This window comes from Podarcis cretensis (assembly GCF_951804945.1).
Source record: "Podarcis cretensis genome assembly, chromosome: 10".
Classification (NCBI taxonomy): Eukaryota; Metazoa; Chordata; class Lepidosauria; order Squamata; family Lacertidae; genus Podarcis; species Podarcis cretensis.
Genome location: NC_137179.1, coordinates 42,887,386 through 42,911,403, shown reverse-complemented (window position 1 = coordinate 42,911,403; position 24,018 = coordinate 42,887,386). Strand labels below are relative to the sequence as shown.

The following is a 24,018-nucleotide window of genomic DNA, read 5'->3' as shown; positions in this document are numbered from 1 at the left end:
AGTGTAGCATTTTAAAATGAGACTGGAGCAGACTGGAGTGCATTGTCAGTCTTTTTATTTGCAGTCTGCCTATAGTACTTGGGATAAATGAAATCTATGTAAGCTTTGGCATATTTTGCTTCTTTGATTTATCATTCCATTCACACCTTCCACAAAAAAAATCATTGTATTTTCATTCTGCTGTGTAGTGTGCTCCTTTTGATTTTGTTTTTTTAGTTTGTTTCTTCCTTGGACCTGATCTCATTTTCTAAACCATTTCCTTTACTTTCTGTCACTTGCATCTGTCTGTCTATTGCGTGTATATGCAGGTCATCCCAAATCTGGGCTCCAAAGAAAAGGCAAAACGGCCACGTGATCTACAAACATAGATCCCGGTAAACTGGCATGTGGGGCTTGGAATTACATGTCTAAGAACTAGACTGAAGTGGCCCATTTGCCCTATCAATAGGCATTTGTAGTCATTCCATGAAAAATATAAAACATTATAGCACTATCATACTGGATGTACACTAACATGTAATAATGTATGAGTGGGTGGGGGCCCTGTAGCCCGCATCAGTTCCAGCATGGTTAGAGGTCACGAATGATTGTCTGGTGGAGGGCCATAGGATGCACATCCTTGATATCTAATATGTGGTACTGAAAAATTTGAGCAGTGTAGGTAGATATTGTTCTAGCTTAGCACAGCTGTCACCCAAATATGTTCATCTAGGAAAAAATGGCGTATTTAAAAACTGAATTATCTTAATATGTATCTCACATGGTTTCAGAAAAGGGGGGATGATCAAGATTCACTTGCAAGGGCTTCTCATAATATTTTGCAACATGCATTTTTTTTTTCATTTGCTTGTGGAAAACTGCAATGTATGGAAGAAAATAGGGAGCCTCTTTGCCACTGTGCTATTGGATTGTGATTATATCCTCTTTCATAGCAAAAGAAAATAGCATCAAGGCAGAGTAGAGTAGAGAACGCCACTTTTAAAAAATGTATCACTCTGTCTCCACAAATAAGTTGTTTTGCCTTTGCAGTTAGTCAGGAAAAAATATTTACATTGATAATATCATCTGTTCTGCACCTTAGTACATATTTCTCTAAAATGTGGAAATTGTAAGGGAATGTGACACTTCAGTTGACTATACAGCCACGTGGAAACCATTGCTCCTGCAATGGTCTGGGACAAGCAACGAGCATCTTTGCTGATGGAGAGCCCACATGATGGGACTGTTCCATATGATGGCTTTCACTATGTGGAATCACTGCCAAAGGGAAGCATTTCTCAGTAGTCTTCACAAGACTGTTTCCTATGTTCCAGCAGCTGCGTGAAGACTGCTGAGAAACTCTTCCCTTAGGGGAAGTGATTACTTGCATTTTTTGAAATACTGATCATAGATCAAATTCCATAGCATTTGTTACACCAGCCATCACCTTAAATATAATAATATAGGGCTAGCCAATATGGTGCTGTCCAAATGTTGTTACTATAATAACTCCCATCATTCCTTATCTTTAGCCCTGTTGTCTGGGGCTAATATGGAAGCACAGCAGCATCTGGAGGGTGCCATGTTTGCCAACCTTGCCATAATATATCAGTGGAAATGGTTCCTATATTCAGCTAGAAGTCAGGGGTTGAGTAGTCTAGTAACAGCTATCATATGTGGAGTAATCAAGAGATAACAATGTGTGGGTAAAGCAGCCCTATACTTTTGCATTATACTTTACAGAGAACATTGCAAAGCTAAACTAACTTCATTTCAGCTCCAATACTTTAATTTTAATCACTGCTATTTTGGAAGATAGTTAACAATTGCATTGTTTTCATGAAACGTTAAATAAAGCTGCTACTGTTTTGGCAAATAAAAAACAGCCCTTCTCTACTTTGGGAGGAGTGAAATAACCATGCATAATAATTACACTTTGTACAAAAAGAAAATGTTAGAACTACTTAGGAAAGCTATAAAGGCAAGCTTATAATTTTATCTGGACATTCCCCTCCCCCCTTTCATGTTTTTAAATTGAACCCATTCATGTAGTTTTGATGAAATTCTCCGTCCTGCTCCTAGAGAGCTACCAGCAGCAACCCTTTTTCTGTTCTTTGATACAGAATAATAGCACATTGCCTTCAGAAGCGAGCGTTCCTTTAATCTTCTGCCTCTCTACCTTTTCCAATTCTTTTTAGGATCTGTGAATGCACAGAGGCAGAGGCTGAAATAATTCTGCAGCTGAAAAATGAGCTCAGGGAAAAAGAGCTCAAGTTAACAGACATCCGTCTTGAGGCCCTCAGCTCAGCACACCATCTTGACCAGATTCGGGAAGCCATGAACCGCATGCAGGTCGGCATTACTCACAAAAGCCATTTCCACAAATCCCTGCTGCAGTCATCATGGGCTGAACATAGGCATGGAATGGGATCAATAGAAATAATGTAGCTGAGATTTTAGTGGGATTGAAAAATAATGTAATAAGTAACCGAATTAGACCGTTAGATTTATGCCTCTCTCTAAAAGGTACTATTTAGCTTAGTGTCCCTGTCTCAGTTATTGGCAGTGATCCCCTATAATTGTCTTTTCCACTGCAAAATGCTAGTAAGAGATAACCTACTCAGAAAAGAATCTGAGAGGCTTCTGTAGCTTTAGAAGAGTGTTTGCTGCTTCAGTAAGAATTACATCAAATTTTCAGGGCAGCTGAAGGTCTTCATTTGCCTCTTAATTCCTTGGTCCTACCATTTCCCATTTTGCTATTTTATTCTGTAACATTTTTTTTCTAGTGGTCAAACTTCCAAGCTCGTAAACAGAGTCACAAAGTCTAGGACATGGGTAGGCAAACTAAGGCCTGGGGACGGTCCAGGAATCAGCGTGTTTTTACATGAGTAGAATGTGTCCTTTTATTTAAAATGCATCTCTGGGTTATTCGTTGGGCATAGGAATTCGTTCATTCCCCCCCCCCCCCCCCGAAAAAATATATAATCCGCTCCCCCCTAAGATCTGAGGGACAGTGGACCGGCCCCCTGCTGAAAAAGTTTGCTGACCCCTGGTCTAGGAGATGCAAATGGTCATCCTCTACAGGGGTTGATAAAATGAACTAGCTGCTACACTGTTTTCCCAACATTTTCCCTGTGGAGTCATGCAAGGAAATTAAGACCCAATTCCTGACACTAGTAATATATTTCTTTGAACTCAGCAGAGCTTGTAAGTAATTATATGTATGTACCCAGTCCCTGAGTATTAAAATCAAATAGGCAGCTTTGTTTTACTTGAAGATGTTGGTTCCTGTTAATGTTATGCTTCTGAAAAAGAAACTTCAATCTTCTCTTTATTGTTTCACCTATCATGCAATTTAGAGTGTTTGCTGTGATTGCAGCAATATGGTTAAAGTGTCAAATTAAAGCACCCTGTACAAAGTTTTGCTGAAAAATTAGTGTAACTCAGAAGTGGATAATTGGTTGCCTTCAAGACTACAGTTCCCATCAACCCAAACAGCTTGGCCAGGAATAATGGGAGTTGTAGTTTAGCAACATGTGGAAGGCTATAGATTGGTCACTGCTGATTTATCCCAAGGAAAGGACAAAAAACAAACCAGTTGATTGGTGAGCTAAGCTGTTGTGATGCTGCAGAACTGTAGGTTTCTGGCTGTTGTGTTTTTAAATGAGTACGTGCAAGTTGTAAAAATGGTCACGTGAAACACATTAGGAGCCTCAACAGGAGGAAAGGACACATTGCTGATTAGAATGCTAACGCCTAAGAGGAGGGTCAGACTGATCCATTTGTAACTTTCGGCACAGGTGACAGGAAGGGCTTGATAGCAGTAAAACAAGCAAGAGACTAATATGGCTGGTAAACAGAAACCGGAAGCAGCGACTACTATGGCTTGAAGACAGAGGTCCATTATATTTTACACATACCAAGATTATATTTGTTAATAATATTATTAGGTGTGATTGGCATACTGCATCTTCTGTTTTCCGCATCGTGAAACTGCCTCCTGAGTACTTGGATTATTTTGGGGTGGTAGATTTCCCCCCACAATATTTGGAACGGTTGCATTGTGTTTGTAAAGGACACGCTGTTTCAAGGTGTCGTTTGTCCAGCCAAGCAGACAAGGGGTGCCAAAATGTCTGAGTGAATTGGAGGCAATCTAGATATGACTTAAAAGTGCCTTTGCATTTAATGTGCAGGTTTTAAAAATGCAAATAACATCAATTTGGTGTGGGTGGGTGTTTTAATACTGGACTAGAGTAGGCAGGAATGGGGAATTGAACTCTTTCCTCCTCTGTTGCTGCTGTCTTCTCTTTTACATTAAGAAGACATACCCCATGGTCACCAGTGGTTTTCTTTTTTGTGTTGCATATTTAATTGTGTTTTGTTTTGTTTTGTTTTGTTTTATTCTATGAGCCACTTTGAGAGGGCTGTGGCTTGAAAAGTGGATTAAAAAATCCACATATAATAAAACTGGGGCATTTTAACTGTTCACCATCATTCTTTATCTTAAACATTTTTCCAACCTGCCACTATAATGTAAGGAAACTTTTAGTGTTTGGCTTGCAACCCCAACAGAACTGAGCAGTTATTTCATATAATAAGCAATGGCATATAAACCAAGAAGGCGAAACAGAGGTGTTCTGGGCCTTCACAAACAGCAGCAAAGATTCTAATACTAGGCGAAGCAAAACCGTCAGAAACTGTTTCAGCAACTTCCTTTGAAATGCTGCCAAGGGACACATGGTATATTTTTCAAAGCTACATCAACAATAAGATAATGCAGTGTTGCTATAGAACAGGGTTGAGTTTTAATAACTTTGGAGGGGAGTGATCACTTAGGAATCTAGGAAGTTGCCTAGCACACAGGCTATGTTTATTTGTGTATGTGTGTGTGTGTAATCTCAAACACACAGGCACACAGCACCCTTCCTAAACTGATCAATATACATTAGCTGGGGGTGGGGTTATCATGTAGTGCCGTGTCCACTTTCTTCGCTGCTGCTGCCATCAAAATTGAGAGAGTCATTTTTAAAAAATAATTTTTATTAACCGACCAATCAAATCAAATCAAATCACATCACATAAATTCCGAATTACCTCGTGTGGGTCGGAGAGATGTTATTGTCAGCCATCTTCCGATGTGCCCCTAGTGGCCCCTCCAAAATTGAGAGAGTCTTGGAGGACCACTAAACTGGACCTTACTTTATGGATTTCTTCCATTCCCCAAAAACTATTGCAAGGAGTTGTGCAAATTTTGTAGCAAATTTAACAGTCACCATAGCAATCTGGTGCTTGGCAGTGCTGCAATTCTCCAACTGCTTAATTAGCTCCTTGCTTAATTGACCCTTTAATTTTGCTTAGCTGTCATTTTTAGCCCTCCACATCCTATTTTTACTTCCTCTTAACTTTGAAAATGTTAATGCAGGGTTTCTGTAAAAGGCTAGAGCATCAGCATACAGCTTAATCGGAAATTTGGACTTGTTTTTAGTTTGGTCTGAGGAATGTTAGATAAAATGGCGTCCGGCACCCTTCTGAGCTGCGTCACTGCTGCTGTCCAGGCCGGTAAAAACCTCTTCCAGCTTCTCTGCTCTCTTAGCAGAGTTTACACAGCGCGGAAAAGCTGTCGCTTTGTGTGGGAATAAATCAGACTGCAATGCAGGCTTTTCTCTTATCTCCAAAAGCCTTTAATGAGTGCAATAACAACATAAATCAGCCCGGTGAATTTGCCGGCATCCTTTCGGCTTCTCGGTAAAAGCGAAAGAAGAAAGACACACAGAGAAACACTCCCCTATGTGAATATCGCCACGCCTCAGAATGTGAGACGTCACTCAGAACTGCTTAACCCTGTAAGTTCTGATTCTCCTCACAAGGAATTCACAACTACCTGTGTTTCTGAAATATACTCGGAGTCGAGCGTGGATTTCATGCTCTTTATTCACCTCATAGTGGTGAGGAGGAATGAAAGTTCCGCCAAAATATCTGCTTTATATTCTTTATTTACACAATGGGCTGCACGTGATTGGCTAATTCCGGGATTCTCCTGTAGGCCAATCAGGTTGTGGATTCACTTCCACCTGGAGCTGGATTGGGTGGCTCCTGTGGACCAATCATACTGCTGCATTGTTCTAGGACCAATCAGATTGCTGCATTCTGAATCCTATTGTTCTAGGACCAATCAGACTGCTGCATTTTGGATCCTATTGTTCTAGGACCAATCAGACTGCTGCATTTTGGATCCTATTCAACTCAGTACATAACAGTTTCCATGCTATTGTTGTACATTTGGTAATCACTCAACACTGCATAAGATTTAACTAGGAATGTGACATTCCTTTGGCATCTTGACTCTTTTATTACTGACTGTGAAACATCCCCAATCACAAGAACAGCCAAATGTATACAGCAATTCTCCTCTTTAAAGATGTTTTCCATGCCCGGACAATGGATCTGGCCCTCCTGTTCCCTGCCATGTGATTAACGGCATGAGTGAATGCCTGAAAAAGGCTTATTTGTGTTTTGATCCAGAGATACTTGTCCATTACTGTACAGTGGTACCTTGGGTTAAGAATTTAATTCATTACGGAGGTCCATTCTTAACCTGAAACTGTTCTTAACCTGAGGTACCACTTTAGCTAATGGGGCCTCCCACTGCCACTGCACGATTTCTGTTCTCATCCTGAGGTAAAGTTCTTAACGTGAGGTACTATTTATGGGTTAGCAGAGTCTGTAACCTGTAGTGTCTGTAACCCGAGGTGTCTGTAACCCAAGGTACCACTGTATTGTGAAACTGCCCATGTAGTAGTAGGAATAGAATTCTAAAACAAACATCACAGAGATCTAGAAATGGTTGATTTCAGTGTTCCAGTGTGTGTGTGGTGGCAAAATATGATATGTCATGATTTTCAATGAGCGTGTATGAATCAACACTTATCTCCCGGCGTGCAGAAAGCTGACGAAGCATTTCTCTGCAATATGTTGAACTTGATTTTGTGCCATTGTAGCACTATTCTGGCCAGCCATGCTACACTGCTGATGCTGGTCTAGCATTTACTGCAGTATTAAAAGACTCTGACAGCCAGGAGACCTTTGGAATATGGGTACAGTGCAAATGTGAAGTACATGTGCATATGTGTTCATTTAAACTGCCACCTAGATGCAGCCTAACTTGAGTTTTCGGGATCTGATTTTATGTTGTCTATTTGCCATGGAATTAGAGAGGTAAAATTGTATAGTGCACGCAACAGTTTTGTGGCATGTTCCAAAGATGACAACAACTTAAAGTTCCAGTGGCTATACCATACCATAGAAAATGCTGCATTGCCGATAAGTAGTTTTCTAGCTAACAAATTATGCATATCCATAATGCACCCAGCGGTATTAAATGCCCCGTTCCTCACCTTAAAATGTTGATTTCTTGTATTTTAAATGCTAGAATGAGATTGAGATATTGAAAGCAGAAAATGATCGCTTGAAGGCAGAGACTGGAAACACTGCAAAGCCAGGCCGCCCATGCTCAGAGTCCTCAAGCAGCACATCGTCCTCCTCTTCGCGACAATCTTTAGGTCTCTCTCTGAATAACTTGAACATCACTGATTCAGTGACATCAGGTAAATACATGTTGTTATTGTTTTAATTTGCCCTACCAGATCAGTTCAAGTGCCCTACCAGATCATTTTGTTTGCATGTGCACATGCAGTTCTTGTCAAACTGTAGAGAAATCTAGTTAATCCTAAATTTTGAAAGTTGTTCACTATTTATTTAATTGTTTGTTTTATTAAATTTGTACACCACCCTTCATCTGAAGATCTCAGGGTGGTTGATAACATAAAAATACAAAATAAAAACACAAAATGCATGATAAGAACAAGAACAAAACACAAACCCATAAACCCCCTCTCCCACACTACCAGTGTGCTGGGGTAATATGGTAACGCCCAGGTGGGAGATAATGAGTTCTGGGAGACAGTGTCATCTGCTCCTGGAGACAGCTTGAGAATATTCTCTACCACTTGTTTGTAAAACCACCTTGGTTGCCTTGGCAGAAAGGTGGTATTTAAATGCAGAAAAAATGATGTCTAGGAAAAGGATGTGCGGTGCACTTAGTATACATATTTACATTTACCAATATTTGTAATTGTGTTTTGGTGTTTTATTGTTCAGTTCTGCAAATGTTAAAATAAAGGCTTGTCACTAGCCCTGTAGGTTCTTCTACCACTAGTTGTTTTCTGCCATGTCTGAGACTTTAAAGGGTGACAGCAGCACAAGGTTGACTCCAAGGCTTCAGAATCTTTGGCAGGTGACCTTGGATTCAACCCCCAAAATAGTCTCTTATTTAAAGTCGCAGGTGATGCATTGGAGTTTCAAACTTGCAGGAAAACCCTAGATTCAGCGAATGGAATGGAACAGGCACCATCTGTTTTTATATCTTAAAAAGTATAGATGTTCTGAAGTATAAAAAGCAACCCTCTGGCCCTTGTAGAACACAGGATACAAGGCATTTGTTTTGTGAGAAACTTAACCTGCTCCCACCTCTGCCTGGTTTTAGCAATGACTCAGCAGCTCAAACCAATAAGACAGAGAGAAGTCTAAAGTGTCACACCCATTGTCCAGAAAAGGAACATCTTGGTTCATTTTTAAGCTTTTTATTTTGGTCTTTGCTTTTGGAGAAGTGGTTGCTGCCCCACAGAAAATAATTCTGATATACAAGATTTTAGTGTAACCCCGATTGGGCAGTAGTGTATCAATCCTGAAACATTATGCATTGCTTTTGCCAAAAGATTAAAGGAGAAGTGGCAGTTGGAATATATATTGGGCTTATATATTTTTTTAAGTACACTTTAGAATTACAAATAAAATCAAATGGGTCTCTTTTGCCAAGCTAAGTAAATTTTAAAAGGGTGTTTTATTTGTTTCTTGCTTGTTAGATATTTTACTTGAAGATGTTACAGATGGAACTCTCCATAAAGAAGGCCAGAATGTTAAAATTATAGTCACAATAAACAAGGGCTATGGTCGATCCAAGGTACTTTGACTTCCAGGTTTTATTGCTGTGTTCATCATCATAATTGTCCTTATGTTTCTGCTGTTACAAAGGCTGTACTACCCAGTAGTATATTCAATTAAGAGTTCAACAGGGAACATTGACCACAGCCTTTTTAATTTATCGCACCTTGTACCTATATTTGTGTCATCCTGGCAGTGCCTCTAATTGATGATAAACAGCAAATTGCTCTGCTCTTTCATAGACGTTCGGGTCTATATATGTCACAGCATGCTTTTGTTAGATAGGAAACGTAGTTACCTACCTATCCATAAAGCTACTTCTGAATGAAGAGGCCTATTGTAGGCTATATGTTAGTAGTCCCCACAAATTTGCCATTTCAACCTTAGATCTTGCATTAGATGACATAAAAGGTTGGCACATCACTGAACTAGTTTCCAGAAATATCTGCATGCACAGCTGTATATCTTAATTAATATCTTAATTAGTATTAGGTTTGCATCAGTTTTTGTTGTGATAACTGTGGCATATCTCAAAAGAGGATAATGTCTTCTTCTGTGGGAAAAATATTCAGTAAGTCTTACAAAATAATACTTTAATTGTGTTAGTTCTTCCACATCTCTCCCCTGAATGCCTCATCTCTTTACAGGAGCAAAAACTGCAGGCATATTTGATAGGATCCATTGGAGTCAGTGGTAAAACAAAATGGGATGTATTAGATGGTGTAATCAGACGGCTCTTTAAGGTAGGACTTTTTTGAGTCACTTCAGAAAGATGAACCTAGGCTAGGTTTTGTAATGTTTGCCTGGTGTTTAATTTTCTTATTACTCGCAGCTTTGCCAAAACAAATAGATCAGGGCAGGTAAAGGAGGGCTTTTGTATGCAGTGAATCGGTTCTTTTAGGAAGGTAGAGGCTCCTTTTTTTACTTCTCCCACCATGAAGGAAACAAAATGCCATAGTGGGGTAGGAGAGCTGAAAATAATGCTAATATGATTCACATCTGGCAACCAATGTGCCCCTTTGGTTTCAGATAGTACATGGCTGGACGAGTCTAAAAAGCCTGGGACACAAATTTTCATGGCCTTCTAACGGCTATAGTGGTTCATTTACCAAGTAAATTACTGGAAGTGTATACTTGATTCTGACCAAACGAAGCCTACTCATGTTTGCTCTACAACCGCACTCCAACCCATTCAATACAGGTCACCTTGGGGCCTCACATTTTGCAGTGTTTATGGTCAGCCAGCTGACTGAAGTAGCACTTTTAGTCTAACTCCACAGCAGGGCTGTAGCTAAGGAGTGGTGAGGTGGGCCCCCACCAGGGGGGCAGGCGATGGGGGGGGGGCAGTACAAAATATGTCCATAAATATTGATTATTGCCTCATAAGAAATGGTTTTTAATAGAGGATGAATTGAATGGGTGGAAGGGGGAGATTTAGAGGAGAGGCGGAAAGAAGAGCTAATTTATCCATGGCTAGGGGGCGCAATCTGGATGGTTCTGCCAGGGCGCAAGATCACCTAGCTACCGCTCTGCCCCCCCAGTTCCCCAAGCCAGGTAGGCTGGAGCTTGGGTAGAAGCAGATGCTTCAGCAATGGAGCAACTCAGATTGGGAGCTTATATAGGAGCTGGCTGTGTCACATCCATTCCTGGCTCTCATGTCAAGCTTGGTCTGAGCAGCTGTTTCCATGCACTTACCCTTTTCACACAGCCTCATTCACAGCTAGCCAGCCACTCTATTGGTGGCTCTAAACTTCCTGCCTGGATCTCCATCTTCTCTGTTTGTGTTGCCCTGGGGAAGATGGAGAGGATTGTCTGGAGCCAACCAGAAACAAATGCAGCTGCTGTGAAGACCCCATTTCTGGGCCAGGGATATCCTTATCTGATGACTCTTCAGAGTCATTGGCAGTGTGAAGATCTGCTGCCAAATTAATTGTTCTGCTATACAGCCAGTGTAAAATTTGAATTTGTCACTCCTTAGACCAGAAATATTGATTAGTTTTACAACATCCAAGTTTGTAAGAACCATTTTACAGATAGGGTGTATTCTGCTTAGGATGGGCTATTCCCTCTGTGCCTTGATGCTATCAGAATTGTGATATACATATATATTGAGGTCAATGTACACAGAAACAAAATGTTTGCCTTTAAATGGAATGTGAGTATCTACACATCAATATGGGAGAAACTATAGTGTAGAAATTGAACCTGTGTTCTTTAGGATGTCATAAAAAATTTTCTCGGGGTATGTCTGCACTACATACATATTCAAAATTTCCTTCATCCATTGAAGCTTATTATTCATAAAATGGCTAGCACCATTTTATCTTAAATTTTGATGATCTCAGAAAACCAGTTGCTAAGCTGGAATGTATGTTTGGATGAGCATCAGCATGCAAACCACACATTCTCTTGGAAGCGAGATAGGCAATGTGCCAACTTGTATACTTAATGTGCAGCCAAATGCCCAGTTCAGTTCAGCTCTTCTCTTGTTTAAAGTATTGTTAAGCCTCTTCTTTAATCTGATTCCCTTTTATTCATTGCTTCATGAGTATTTCATATATTTTATGTTATGGTAAATGTCAAAATGTCTGAAGATTGTATGAGCCCCAGTGGGAAATATAAAAAAAAATGCTTTCTGACATTTACACCTAAAGCATAGTGAGTGTTCTTTATCTGTAAATGATGGAAATGAGTGTGACATTTAAACAAGTGGGTGCATTTAATTCTTCTATCCTTGTGTCACATATAATGGCTGCTGCATATGTATTTTGTCTTTTCTCATTTCAGGAATATGTTTTCCGAGTGGATCCAGCTACTAGCCTTGGTTTAGGTTCAGACTGTATTGCTAGTTATTGTATAGGTGATGTCATTCGATCCCAAAGCCAAGAAGTGCCTGAATTGCTACCTTGTGGGTATCTGGTTGGAGATAATAATATAATCACTGTGAACCTTAAAGGTAAAATTATGCTATATTTTATTCCCTTCCTCTGCATGTATTTTCCTCCTTGAAGCTTCTTTTTAGCACAGTATAATTCCTTTATCTTACAAACACATGCATGCTGTTGGGTAGCATCCCAGTTGTGTTACTAAATTTACAGCTATAAGTAAAGTTAACTATGCAAAATGAGCTTCTGAATTTATGGGATCCCTAAAGCAAGCAGGACCTCTTTTTGGTAGCTGTCCATAAATATTGTTATGATGTTTTTTGGGGGGTGGGGGTTAGGCTGAATGCCTGGGCCTCCTTCTAATTCCTGTATCCAGCACAGATTCAGTTGCTGGAATAGCCAGGCCAGCCTAGTGATGGGCTGTTAACAGAACAAAAGAAAGGTGCTCTGTGCCAGATGACAAATGGGTGGGGCCCCTCCTCCAACGCTCATTTAGAAGGACAGAGCCTGAGTTTTTAGGGCACAATTTGCTGCTTTGTGATCTGGAGACTAGAGAAAAAGCAGAAGGTCAGAGAGCAATGTTCGATTTCTGTTTGAATTGAAGGCTGAAGTTATGGGAGAAGCAGTACCCTTTTGAGGTGTTAATACAGTGGTACCTCAGGTTAAGTACTTAATTTGTTCCAGAGGTCCGTACTTAACCTGAAACTGTTCTTAACCTGAAGCACCACTTTAGCTAATGGGGCCTCCTGCTGCCGCCGCACCGCCGTAGCACAATTTCTGTACTCATCCTGAAGCAAAATTCTTAACCTGAAGCACTATTCCTGGGTTACCGGAGTCTGTAACCTGAAGCATATGTAACCCGAGGTACCACTGTACAGTATTGTGAACCCCTCCATCATAGGCTCGGGTTGTATAGATGTGTAAACAAACCATGTATCATAAAGACACTCACAACATTTGCTATGTCTGATTCCCAAAAGGAAACACGAATAGGGATAAGCATGTGAAACCCCTGGAATTTCAGAGATTAGGGTGGCATGTAACAATATTTATCATATTCAAAATCTGCATCAAGCCATCTGGTGTTTTTATAGTTAACATGTACATGTTAAGGTCCTTTTTCATCCAAAGGATTTATGTGGCAGCAGCCATCTTTCTTTTAAATATGTCATTCCCTAACCCCTATGACCCCAGTCTACCACACCATGAGTAAATGTGATAACACTGGGGGCGGGGGGGGTGTATAGAGAATAATTTAGTGATGAGTGGAGAGGATGCAGTTGTGTAGTTTCAAGAACTCTTGCACCCTTAACACTTCACCACCCTAGACTGATGATGACTTGCTTTGCTTTGCATCTGAAACCAGTACAGAAGAGGACTTTAATATAACAATGAATGGTTAGAATTCCAAATCAATCACTTCAGATAGGGACTTTAAATATTTCATATAGCCATGGGGGCATTCTATTTTCAGGGTCTTCAAAAAGACTTTGTGTCATTTGGTGTGATATCTCTCTCCTGCTAACCCTTGCTGCTGTCGTTTTGACCTTTTTCTTTTAAATGCCTCAAACATTTCAGATATACATCACTGCCTCAATGAGTTTTCGCTTCACATTTGCTTTGATTGCATTGCTACCACTCATTGAGTCATGTGGCGAAGGCACTGTTTAATCTTTTTTTGGCCCCAAGGAAAGGTCTGTGCACTTCCAGTGCTTTTCAGATGCTGGAAGAAAGGTTTGTATTAAGGGCATTTACCTGCTGTCAACATTTCAAAAACTAGAGGGGGGGAGTAAGTATTAAAAGTTCCTTCTCTTAAATAATTCCATGTTTTGCCAAAAACAACGAGACAGAGAAAAATAGATTTCCTCTCCTCACCCCCTACCATTTCTTCTCCCCCCTATCTAATTTTCAGGAGTAGAAGAAAATAGTTTGGACAGCTTTGTGTTTGATACATTAATTCCTAAACCAATTAGCCAGCGGTACTTTAACTTACTGATGGAGCATCACAGAATTATCCTGTCAGGACCTAGTGGCACTGGGAAGACCTATTTAGCCAACAGGCTTGCGGAATATGTGATAACGAAGTCTGGCAGGAAAAAAATGGAAGATGCCATTGCTACTTTTAATGTAGATCACAAATCAAGCAAGGTAAGACATAAAAAGAACCAACAGCTATCAACTGTACAGTTTTTAAGAAACTGCAGATGTTTCATTACATGCCATGGACTTATGTAATTGTTGATGTTTCCTTTTGTTCTTTTTATTTTTATTTAAGATTTCCCAGCATAGTCTAAATACAGTGGCCATTTGTGATTGCAAATACTTACAAAGAAATCAAGGTGTTTTATCAGCATCGGTTAGCATATTGAAAGTTAAATCTCCAATCTCTGCTTTTTTCTTTTTAAAAAAACAACATTTATTCAAAACCATTCAGAATATGGAAATTTTTCAGTATCCACAGTGGATCAGAAATGACAGTCAGAAACTTGCAATATCAACCTTATCATCTCACCATTTTCATGCTTTCTGTCATGTTACAAAGATTGTGCCAGTGTTGGTGTACATGGAAAAAAAATCTGTCTTCAAAAATTTAACCAACACACTCATACATTGTATATTTGATGCCCCACCTAATTCACAACCTGCAGCTTTTTAGAGAAAATGAATTACTTTGATTGAAGAAATTCTTCCATCTTACCTAGAAAGTGAATGAGTAATTCCATTGCTCATTCAGTTGTATTATGGAAGGTGAAATTGGAATCTGCCAACTTGGGCCATCTCTAGCCTCCACATGTCCAGCAAAGGATGTAAAAGGGGGTTCTACACACATACAACTCTATGTGTGGGGCACTTCCACTCAGAAACTCTGCATGAAGCTCCTTTCACACCTTCTTCTGAAGGTACAGAGGTCAGGGTAGGGCAAGCAAATAGAAACCAACTCTCTGAGGTGTGATACGTCTTATAAGGCTCCCCTTGTGGTTCAGATAGTTAGACTTAACTAGGATCCTGTTACTGAAAACCAATTTTTAAAAAAGGAAAAAAGAAAAGAATGCTCAGAGCAAGTACCTCAGGCTGACATTATCAAAAATGGTTTAAGTAGCAATTTGTTTTAGTGGAAGCTTCGCAACTGTGAGGCTGTTAGTTAAGCATCTTCTGTTTTACTGGGTTCTTCCTTATTTTCTTTAAGGATGTGCAACAATACCTTGCCAATTTGGCTGAACAATGCAGTGCTGATAACAGTAGTGCTGACCTTCCTGTGGTAATAATTCTTGACAACCTCCATCATGTTGGTTCTTTGAGTGACATCTTCAATGGTTTCCTCAACTGTAAATATAACAAATGGTAGGTTTGCTCTTTACCTTGTTTGGAATATGCTGAGTGGAAGTCCTTGGTGTGGTATGGTTGCTGGCTGGAGCTGATGGGAGTTTTAATCCAAAAAGCTTTAAAGAATTTATTTGTGCATGTCACAACACAATTAAATAAGAACCTGTATTCTCAATAGCAGTGAAAGCTTAATATTCTGCTATCATAGATATGGCTGTTATAAATTGCTGTCACTTCAAATAAGCACTTCATACGATTTCATATAAGTAACTGCACCCTATAAATTCATATGAACAAGCATAGCTTGTCTCTAAGAACTTGGCAACAGTGACAAGCTATGCTTGTTTATGAGTCCAGTTATGAGTCTTCTACATTATAGAATCCAAGCCCTGCTAGCCTAGAATGAAATGAAACTGATCAGTGTGTCCCAGGGCCATTACACACCCGTTTTAGAGAGATGATGGAAGTGAAGGTAACGCCTGATAAACAGTAGAGTGGCAGCAGTGAGAAAAAGATGACGTTGCAGTGTGTGGTAGAAATAAGCTCAGCTGAGTCATTGCTCAGCTCTGACACACACAAAATTCCTTTATGCAATGCAAATTAACACATTGAAAAATGAATAGAAGGAAGAGGACATTAAAAATGAACATTCTTGGTCATTAGATCTCCAGAGGCCTTTCTCTGGCTGTCCCGATAGTTAGGGAGTGACAATCAGATAACTGGTTTCCTTGTAGCACTGACAGACAGGTAGACAGGGTAGGTAGGATTTGGGAGACAGACCAGCAGATGTAAGGTGAAAACATTGTATTCATTTTTGGCCACGTTTTGATTTTTACTTACTTATTACATATATACTCTATGTTTTTGTTTAAGAAATGATAAAGGCCAATAACAAGAAAACCCAAAGCATAACAATAACTAATGTTGCAATAAATATAATAAAACCTAATAAAAATCGGGGGAGGGAGATTAACAATGATTTTAGTGTAGCCTTTTGCTTTTTATTTTCATGCTGCAAAAACATAGTTTTCCTGAATTTGATATTTTATCATATTTTAATGGTGGTTTTATGTTGGGGGGTTTTCCAATTCCACCTAACATTTAAAAACAAATAAATGACAAGATGTAAATGTGTTAAATTAATTGGCAGCTCTATTTATTTCTGTAGTCCCTATATTATTGGAACTATGAACCAGGGAGTTTCATCTTCACCTAACCTTGAACTGCATCAAAATTTCAGGTAAAAAATTGTGTTTAAAAATGCTTCTTCTGATCTAGGTTTAAACGTTTGAGGTTATATATATATATATATATATATATATATATATGGTGTGTGTGTGTGTGTGTGTGTGTTGTAACAGGTCTGTTCTTTCTGATGTGGATACACATCCGGAAGCCACCACATAGATGTGTTTCCAGATAGTCCTAAAATAAAACGATAGTGGCGTTTAGTAACATATGAAAGGAGACCATGCCTTTTCACCACATTTACAAGGCACCAAGGTGGTAAAACTGCTGTGCACTCTGTCCAAATAGTTTGGGATACTGATGCCAAAAAGGTCACCTTTGCAGGGTTGGAAAAAAATATATGTGCATAGATAACCAGACAGAGAATTAATTAAATTCTCACTGAGGTAAGGGCCTGATATTGAAGAGAATCTATGAGTTATGTGGATGAAATTTAAGACTCATGCTCCTGTGGCAGTTCTACTGTCTAGCTCAGCAGCTTGTTTACAGACAGTGGCCAACCAAGTGCCACAGGCAGGCTCAAGAAGGGCTCACATCCCCTGTTGATAATTCCTAGCATCTGGTAGTCAGAGATACACTATCTCTGAACACAGAGGATGCTGTCAGGTCTCCTAGAGGACTGAAGCCCAAATCTTCCACGTAATTGTTTCACATTTTCTTTTTAGCCAGTTAAGCTTGCTCCTATTACATTGGCCGATAATAATAATATTGTTTGTAGCTTAATTATGCAGTGTGTGAAGAGGCACAATCTATCCATTTTAGTGGATTGCCCAGAGTTCCTGTAATGTGAATACAGTAGTACCTCGCAAGTCGAAATTAATTCGTTCTGCGAGTTTTTTCGTCTTGCGAAGCACGGATTTTGTAAAAGCTTCAAAAATCACCAAAGTCTTCAAAAACCTCAAAAAAGGCTACCACACCGCGTGCTATGAGTTGCTCCTCGAAGTCAAGTCGCAACTGCACCCCCTGAATGCACAGTTTCAAGAAAAAGGAAACAAACTTGCAAGACGTTTTTGTCTTGCGAAGCAAGCCCATAGGGAAATCCGTCTTGCGAAGCAACTCAAAAAACAAAAAACTCTTTCGTCTTGCGAGTTTTTCGTCTTACGAGGCATTCTAACTGATTCTTTGCCTGCATAGGTGGGTGCTGTGTGCCAACCACATGGAGCCTGTCAAAGGGTTCTTATCCAGGTATCTGAGAAGGAAACTGATTGAGACAGAAATAGAGAGGAGCGCACGCAATAATGACCTCATCAAAATAATTGACTGGATTCCGAAGACATGGCATCATCTGAACAGCTTCTTAGAAACGCACAGTTCTTCTGATGTAACCATCGGTGAGGCCTTTCTTCAATTAATAATGCAAATTATGGGACAAAAACGGGATCTTGAGGCTTATCTAAACTTACAGGCTTACCGTGAGTCTGCTTCACTGATGTCAAATTAATTGGCAGCTGACCTTTTGTGCTCAAACAAAACATCTAGGAGTGGATTGGGCTGGAGCTTGGGTTAGCAAACTTGGTAATGCTGCTTATAGTTTAAAAAAAATCCTACTAAAATGAAAAGGACATGTAATTGCTAACTCATGCTACACAACTGCAGTTTGCTAGTTGAGTCTTTTCTTCCTTTGTCCTTTTCCTGCTTGTCCATTTTTCAAAAGGTTTCTGGGATTCTTTCTAACTTTCCGCCCCTTTAACATATTTCCCCTTGTTTTCTGACTTTCATTAGCACAGTATTAGTGCACAGCTGTAGATTTATTTCACAATTTAAAACAGGGATATCAGCCAAGAGAGTGGAGCAAGAGGACATTCTGAACAAATTCACAAGACTGCCATTACTTCAACATGATCTGTGGTTGTTTTTAGAACTGAGATGTAACTCACCCCCATTTTCTCAGGCCCAGTCATCCACCATGAAAGTGGGGTGGATGCACTGGTGGAGGAAGATGAGTGTGGGGGGAGTGCACCGCCCCCGGCAGCTCGATCCTGGTGGGGTGCCATCGCGGCTCCCCCTCCCCCACCGGGCACCACGTCCCTGCGGGCAGCGCAACACGCCCCCAGGACGCGCACCAGCCCTGCCCCCACCTGCTCTCCACCCCCCGGTGCCGGAGCATGAAGCTCTGGCACTGGGTGGATAAATATTTAGTCACTTGTGAATGGCTTTCTTTTAAAATAATAAATAAATGGGGAGGGGTTCCCTTAGCTTTAAATATGATGTGTGGGAGGGCTTTTCCCCTTCTTTTTTTAAGCCGCAGCAATAACAACAAAAATAGTGGATGGTGCATGAGGTGAAGCCTTAGCTAGTGCAGTTGAATTGCTGGTCAGAACATCCCTGGGAATGTCCTAGCCTGCAAGCAACTAAAGCATTGTAAAAATAACAGCTCAGTTTTCCTTAGCACTAAACTATGCTTTATTGTCCTTCTATGATGTCAAATACACTAAGTCAATGGTAATTAGAGGGCTATGACCCATCTGCCACTGTTGGCCTCTGTGACATCAGAGCATGGCAGCCAATGACATTAAGAGAAGCACTGGGGACAGATAAGACTAAGGCTAAGATAGGCAACATAATTTTACATTTTTAAAAGAGAGAGATTTTTAAAATTCAGCTTTTCTCTATAAGCATTCCCAATTGGCCACAATTTACTTTGACATTTGCCATGTAGCAGCTGGCAGCTGCTGCAACATAGACAAGCAAGTGAAATAAGTTCAGCATATTTATGTAACAGCACGCCTTGCTTTCAGAAGAAATGAGTACAGTATTGTGTCATTTCTCCCAACATAAACAAACACAATATAAAACCTATGAAGGAGTTGGATTTTAATAAAAGCAGAGCTCATATTTTCTATGTTGCAAACTTCCAAAATAATGCCAGATATTGCCCTTTTCTTCTTATTCTTTACAAAACATGTTGTCATATCTTATGTACAAGCAGCAAGCTAAATGCAAGAAAATGCCGCTATGTGTTTTGAAGAATTGTTTGAATAGCCCTCATCGTGAATGTGGAATGTTAACTTCAGGGATGGGAAATCTGCCACCAACCATGTGTGATTGGACCCCAACTCCTATCCACCCCTTCCAGCATGGCCAGTGGTCAGGGATAATGGGAGCTGTAGTCCAACAACATCAGGAGGGCCATAATATCCCCCCTGTCTGCTTTAAACAGCTTGCTGAGTTCCTGTTTTCTAACAAAAAATAATTCCTATCTCAGGTCCTCGCCTTTTTCTGCCCTGCCCTATAGACGTTGATGGTTCCAGAGTGTGGTTCACAGACCTCTGGAATTATTCCTTGGTACCATATATTATGGAAGCTGTGAGAGAAGGACTTCAGGTAAGACTTTAAACAGATGCCAAAATTGTAAAAAGCATATGCATTTCCCAATGGATATTTTTACTTTTTTTTACAATACACTTCTGGCTGATCTGTGACAGAGGGACACTGAAATATATCTGCATCAGCTTTATGTGCCCATTTTCATTCTCTTGCTGCATACTACATATCTGGAGGAGAATGAATTCCTTCTAAATTTAGAGCTTCGCTTTAGCAATCCTTTGTGCTTAATTAAGAAAGAAGAAGAGGGAGAAAGAGACAAAATTACTTTTATGTATTTAGTGGTTTATTGCCTGAATGGCTTTTGCATAGGAGAAAGGGGGTGGTTCTGGCAATGTGAAATATTGAAGTGCTTGTTATTTCATTCTCAGACTGAACCTTGGGTTTATAAATTTCTGGTTATGGCACAATAATCACTAAAAGTGATCTAGTTATATTGGCAACTAGCACTCACCCAAAATATTAACTACTTCCATTTTTTTCATCATTGAGAGGTAGTGTAGTGTAGTGCTTAGAGCACCTGACTATGACCTGGGAAGCCACAGTTCAAATACCCTCTTGGCCATGAAGCATGCTGGTTGACTTTGGACCAATTACTGCCTTTCAGCATAACCTGCCTCACAGGGTTGTTGTAAGGATTACTTGAGGAGGGGGAGAGAACCATGTACACCACCTTGAACAACTTTGTGGAAAAAGTGGGATATAAATGCAATAACATGTCACATCAATTGTAACATGTTAATTATAAAGATATTGGCTTGTCAAAAAGTCACAATTGAAGCATCTTGAATTGTTTAAATATTACACTGATTTTTCGAAAGTCCTTTCACGAAAGATTAAAAAAAAAAAAAAAAGCAGCAGCATCTACAACCATCCAAAGACACTAAAATGGCATCTTCATGGCACTGAGAATTTCAGGCTTTGAAAATACAACTAATATGTGGCCAAACTATGCATTGTGCCAAGTGTTGTGTTGTATCTAATTGTATATTTAAACAAGTGTGGAGCCGATCAGGATAGGGACTGTGGGATGTGGGAATTTAAGCCTGTTACCCCCTGCCCTAGACAAAACTGCTTCCCTTCTGACTGTATCCTATATGTCGGCCAAAAAATGTGGATGCATTTTGGGTTGGGAGGAATTTTGAGATTATGGAGGCATGAAACTCACTGGCATTCTTCACTACTGCCAGCTGCCATTTTTCTTCCCCAGAAAAGACTAGAAGAACATTATGTCATGGCATAATGTCATTCAGATGGGCGTTCTGGGGAGAAATGACAGTATCCATTAGAAGCTGCCATTCCCTCCCCCCACTCTACATGTCATCATTCTGGGGAGGGGGGGAAAATTGCCTGCCAGCCCCAGTGAGGTTGAGTTTCTATCACCTGAAAATGCAAAAGGGAGAGTTAATGAACCTCGTCCCATTTTGTTGTCATGCAACAAATTTGGGCCAAAAGGTCTTGCACTACCATGCTGAACATTCTCCAACTGAAATTAAACGACCCATTTGTTTTTCTATTTTGCAATGGACACTTAGATGTATGGCAAACGAGCACCTTGGGAAGATCCTTCAAAGTGGATAGCAGATACTTGTCCATGGAGTTCACTGCAGCATGACTGGTCATCATTGCTTCAGTTGAGACCTGAAGATGTTGGTTATGAAGGTTATGCATCTGCCAAAGAAGGAACCACTTCAAAGCACATTCCACAGACAGATTCAGAAGGAGATCCTTTGGTAAAATTATTATTATTACTATGCTATTATTATTGGTGAGAGCCTACATAGTGGGAGAGGCCATCTACTCACACAGCAGGGTTTATCCTTCCTCTCCATTTCCCTGTAGCCCCCTCACAAAACACCAAAAACTGCTCCAGAGGATTAAGGGAACCTCCAGAACATATTTGGGTGCTGGAGGGGAGAGAAGAAAAACCAGAAATTCAGTTGAGCAATCAGTTTTGCTTTGCACAAGTAGGTGGACATTGCCTTGTGGAAGTACAGTATGTAGACATGTTTTTCTTTTTCAGCAAGTTCAAGCCAAAAAGGTGGTTGGCTATTTTATTATCAATTTCTGCGTACCTTATTTTTCGCTCCATAAGACACACTTTTCCCCTCCTAAAAAGTAAGGGGAAATGTGTGTGCGTCTTATGGAGCGAATGCAGGCAGGAGGCTCTGCTCAGCGCTCCCTTTAAAGAGCCGCGTGGAGCGTGCTCTTTTTTTTTTTTAATTTCTTTTTATTGAGTTTCTCTTACAACATACACAAAAGAGAAATAAATTAAAAGAAAAATACAACTACACATCGTACAAAAAAGAAGATAAGAAAAAGAAAAAAGAAAAAAGAAAGAACAACTAATGTACATGACAAATTTAAGTACATAGTTTAAATACACAAACTGACCTCCTTCCCTGCTGATTTCGGGTTTCTTAATTTAAAAATTTCATCTTCTACAGCTGGTATTGATTACTGATTTATACATCGTAAGTTTTATAACAGACCTGCTATAGTTGGTATGTTTCTATAATTTCCTTCAATATAGACCATAAATTTATTCCAATCATCAATTAACTTTGTATTTTTTTGATTTCTAATTTTTTGCATCATTTTTGCCAATTCGACAAATTCAAATAATTTTGTTTGCCAATCCCTCACCGTTGGTATATTTATGCTTTTCCAGTTTTTTGCAATTAATATTCTGGCCGCTGCTGTTGAATATTGAAACAGGGTTTTATCTTCTTTCCTTATTTCTTCTCCAATAATACCTAATAAAAAGGCCTCTGGCTTTTTAGGAAATGTGTACTTGAATATTTTTTTTAATTCGTTGTAAATCAAATTCCAGAATTTCTTGACCTCCTCGCATGTCCACCACATATGTATGAAATTACCTTCTTTTATTTTGCATTTCCAGCAGGCCTTATTTCCGGTCTTGTACATCTTGTTTAATTTTACTGGTGTTATATACCACCTATATATCATCTTCTCTAGGTTTTCTCTAATTGCAACACTTGCCGTGAATTTTATTCCATCATTCCATAATTTTGACCATTGTTCATATTCTATGTTATGTCCCAGGTCCGTTGCCCATTTTATCATGACCTCCTTAATTTCTTCGTCCTTTGTATCCCATTCTAGTAATATGTTGTACATTTTAGATAATAATTTGGTTTTGTTTTCAATTATTTCGATCTGGAATTTGGATTTCTTTTCATTCATTCCTACTTTTTTATCTTCTGTCCATAATGCATTTATTTGATGGTACTGTAACCAGCCTGCTAATTTTCCTTTTAGATCTTCGTATGGTCTTAATTTCCAGCTGCCTTCAGATCTTATCAATAGGTCTTCATATGTCAGTCTTTGCTCTTCCATGTTTACTTTTTTGATTATTAGGATATCTGTTGGGGACAGCCACCAAGGTGTTTTCCATTCCAAAAGTTTTTTATTTTTCTCCCAAGCTTCATACAGTGGTCCTCTAATAATATGACTTGAAAACCCTTTGTGAACCTTCTCTTTATTTGACCACAGATAGGCGTGCCAGCCGTACCTATTGTTAGACCCTTCTAAATCTAATAAATCGGTATTTTCTAGGGTTATCCAGTCTTTAACCCAACATAGGCAGGCAGCCTCGTAATATAATTTTAGGTTCGGAACTGAAAAGCCCCCTCTCTCCTTTCGGTCTGTGAGTAATTTAAATCTAATCCTTGGCCTTCTCCCCTGCCATATGAATTTCGAAAGGGTTTTCTGCCAGTCTTTAAATATTTTAGGGCCTCTGATCACTGGAATATTCTAGAACAGAAACAACATTCTTGGGAGTACATTCATTTTTATTGCCTCCATCCTACCCATCCACGAGAGTTTAACTCTGTTCCAAGTATCTAAATCTTTTTTAATTTCCTTCCATGTTGTCGAGTAATTATCTTGGATTAAATTTATATTTTTTGGTGTGAGCCATATGCCCAAATATTTAATTTTTCTAGCCACCTTGATTTCGTATTGTCTCTCTAATTTTTCTCTTTCATCTTTTCCCAGATTCTTGATCATCATTTTTGTCTTTGATTTGTTCAATTTAAAACCGGATAGCTTGCCGTATTCCTCCAATGCCTCCAGCGCTTTGCTAATACTTTCTTGCGGCTCTTCCAAGGATAACATTAAGTCGTCTGCGTAGGCTTTTAGTTTATATTCCTTTATTCCTACTTTAATTCCTTGGATCTCTGGAATTGTTCTTATTTTGTTTGCTAACACTTCTAGTACCATAATAAATAAAAGC

The 24,018-nt window shown here is 39.6% G+C and overlaps 1 protein-coding gene across 9 annotated transcripts in view; it reads left to right on the top strand.

The window, feature by feature from the left end:
• NAV3 (neuron navigator 3) overlaps window positions 1–24,018 on the top strand; it is a 436,309-nt gene that overhangs the window by 405,886 nt on the left and 6,405 nt on the right. For 8 of the 9 annotated variants that reach the window (XM_079991796.1, XM_079991792.1, XM_079991797.1 and 5 more), the window contains 11 exons: window positions 2,178–2,331; window positions 7,409–7,583; window positions 8,901–8,998; window positions 9,627–9,722; window positions 11,767–11,935; window positions 13,777–14,012; window positions 15,052–15,206; window positions 16,357–16,428; window positions 17,571–17,767; window positions 19,642–19,760; window positions 21,296–21,493. In XM_079991796.1, the coding sequence (XP_079847922.1) occupies window positions 2,178–2,331; window positions 7,409–7,583; window positions 8,901–8,998; window positions 9,627–9,722; window positions 11,767–11,935; window positions 13,777–14,012; window positions 15,052–15,206; window positions 16,357–16,428; window positions 17,571–17,767; window positions 19,642–19,760; window positions 21,296–21,493 (1,669 nt within the window). Of the gene's footprint in view, window positions 1–308; window positions 375–2,177; window positions 2,332–7,408; window positions 7,584–8,900; window positions 8,999–9,626; window positions 9,723–11,766; window positions 11,936–13,776; window positions 14,013–15,051; window positions 15,207–16,356; window positions 16,429–17,570; window positions 17,768–19,641; window positions 19,761–21,295; window positions 21,494–24,018 lie in introns of all 9 variants that reach the window. The other variant, XM_079991799.1, reaches the window with a different exon arrangement.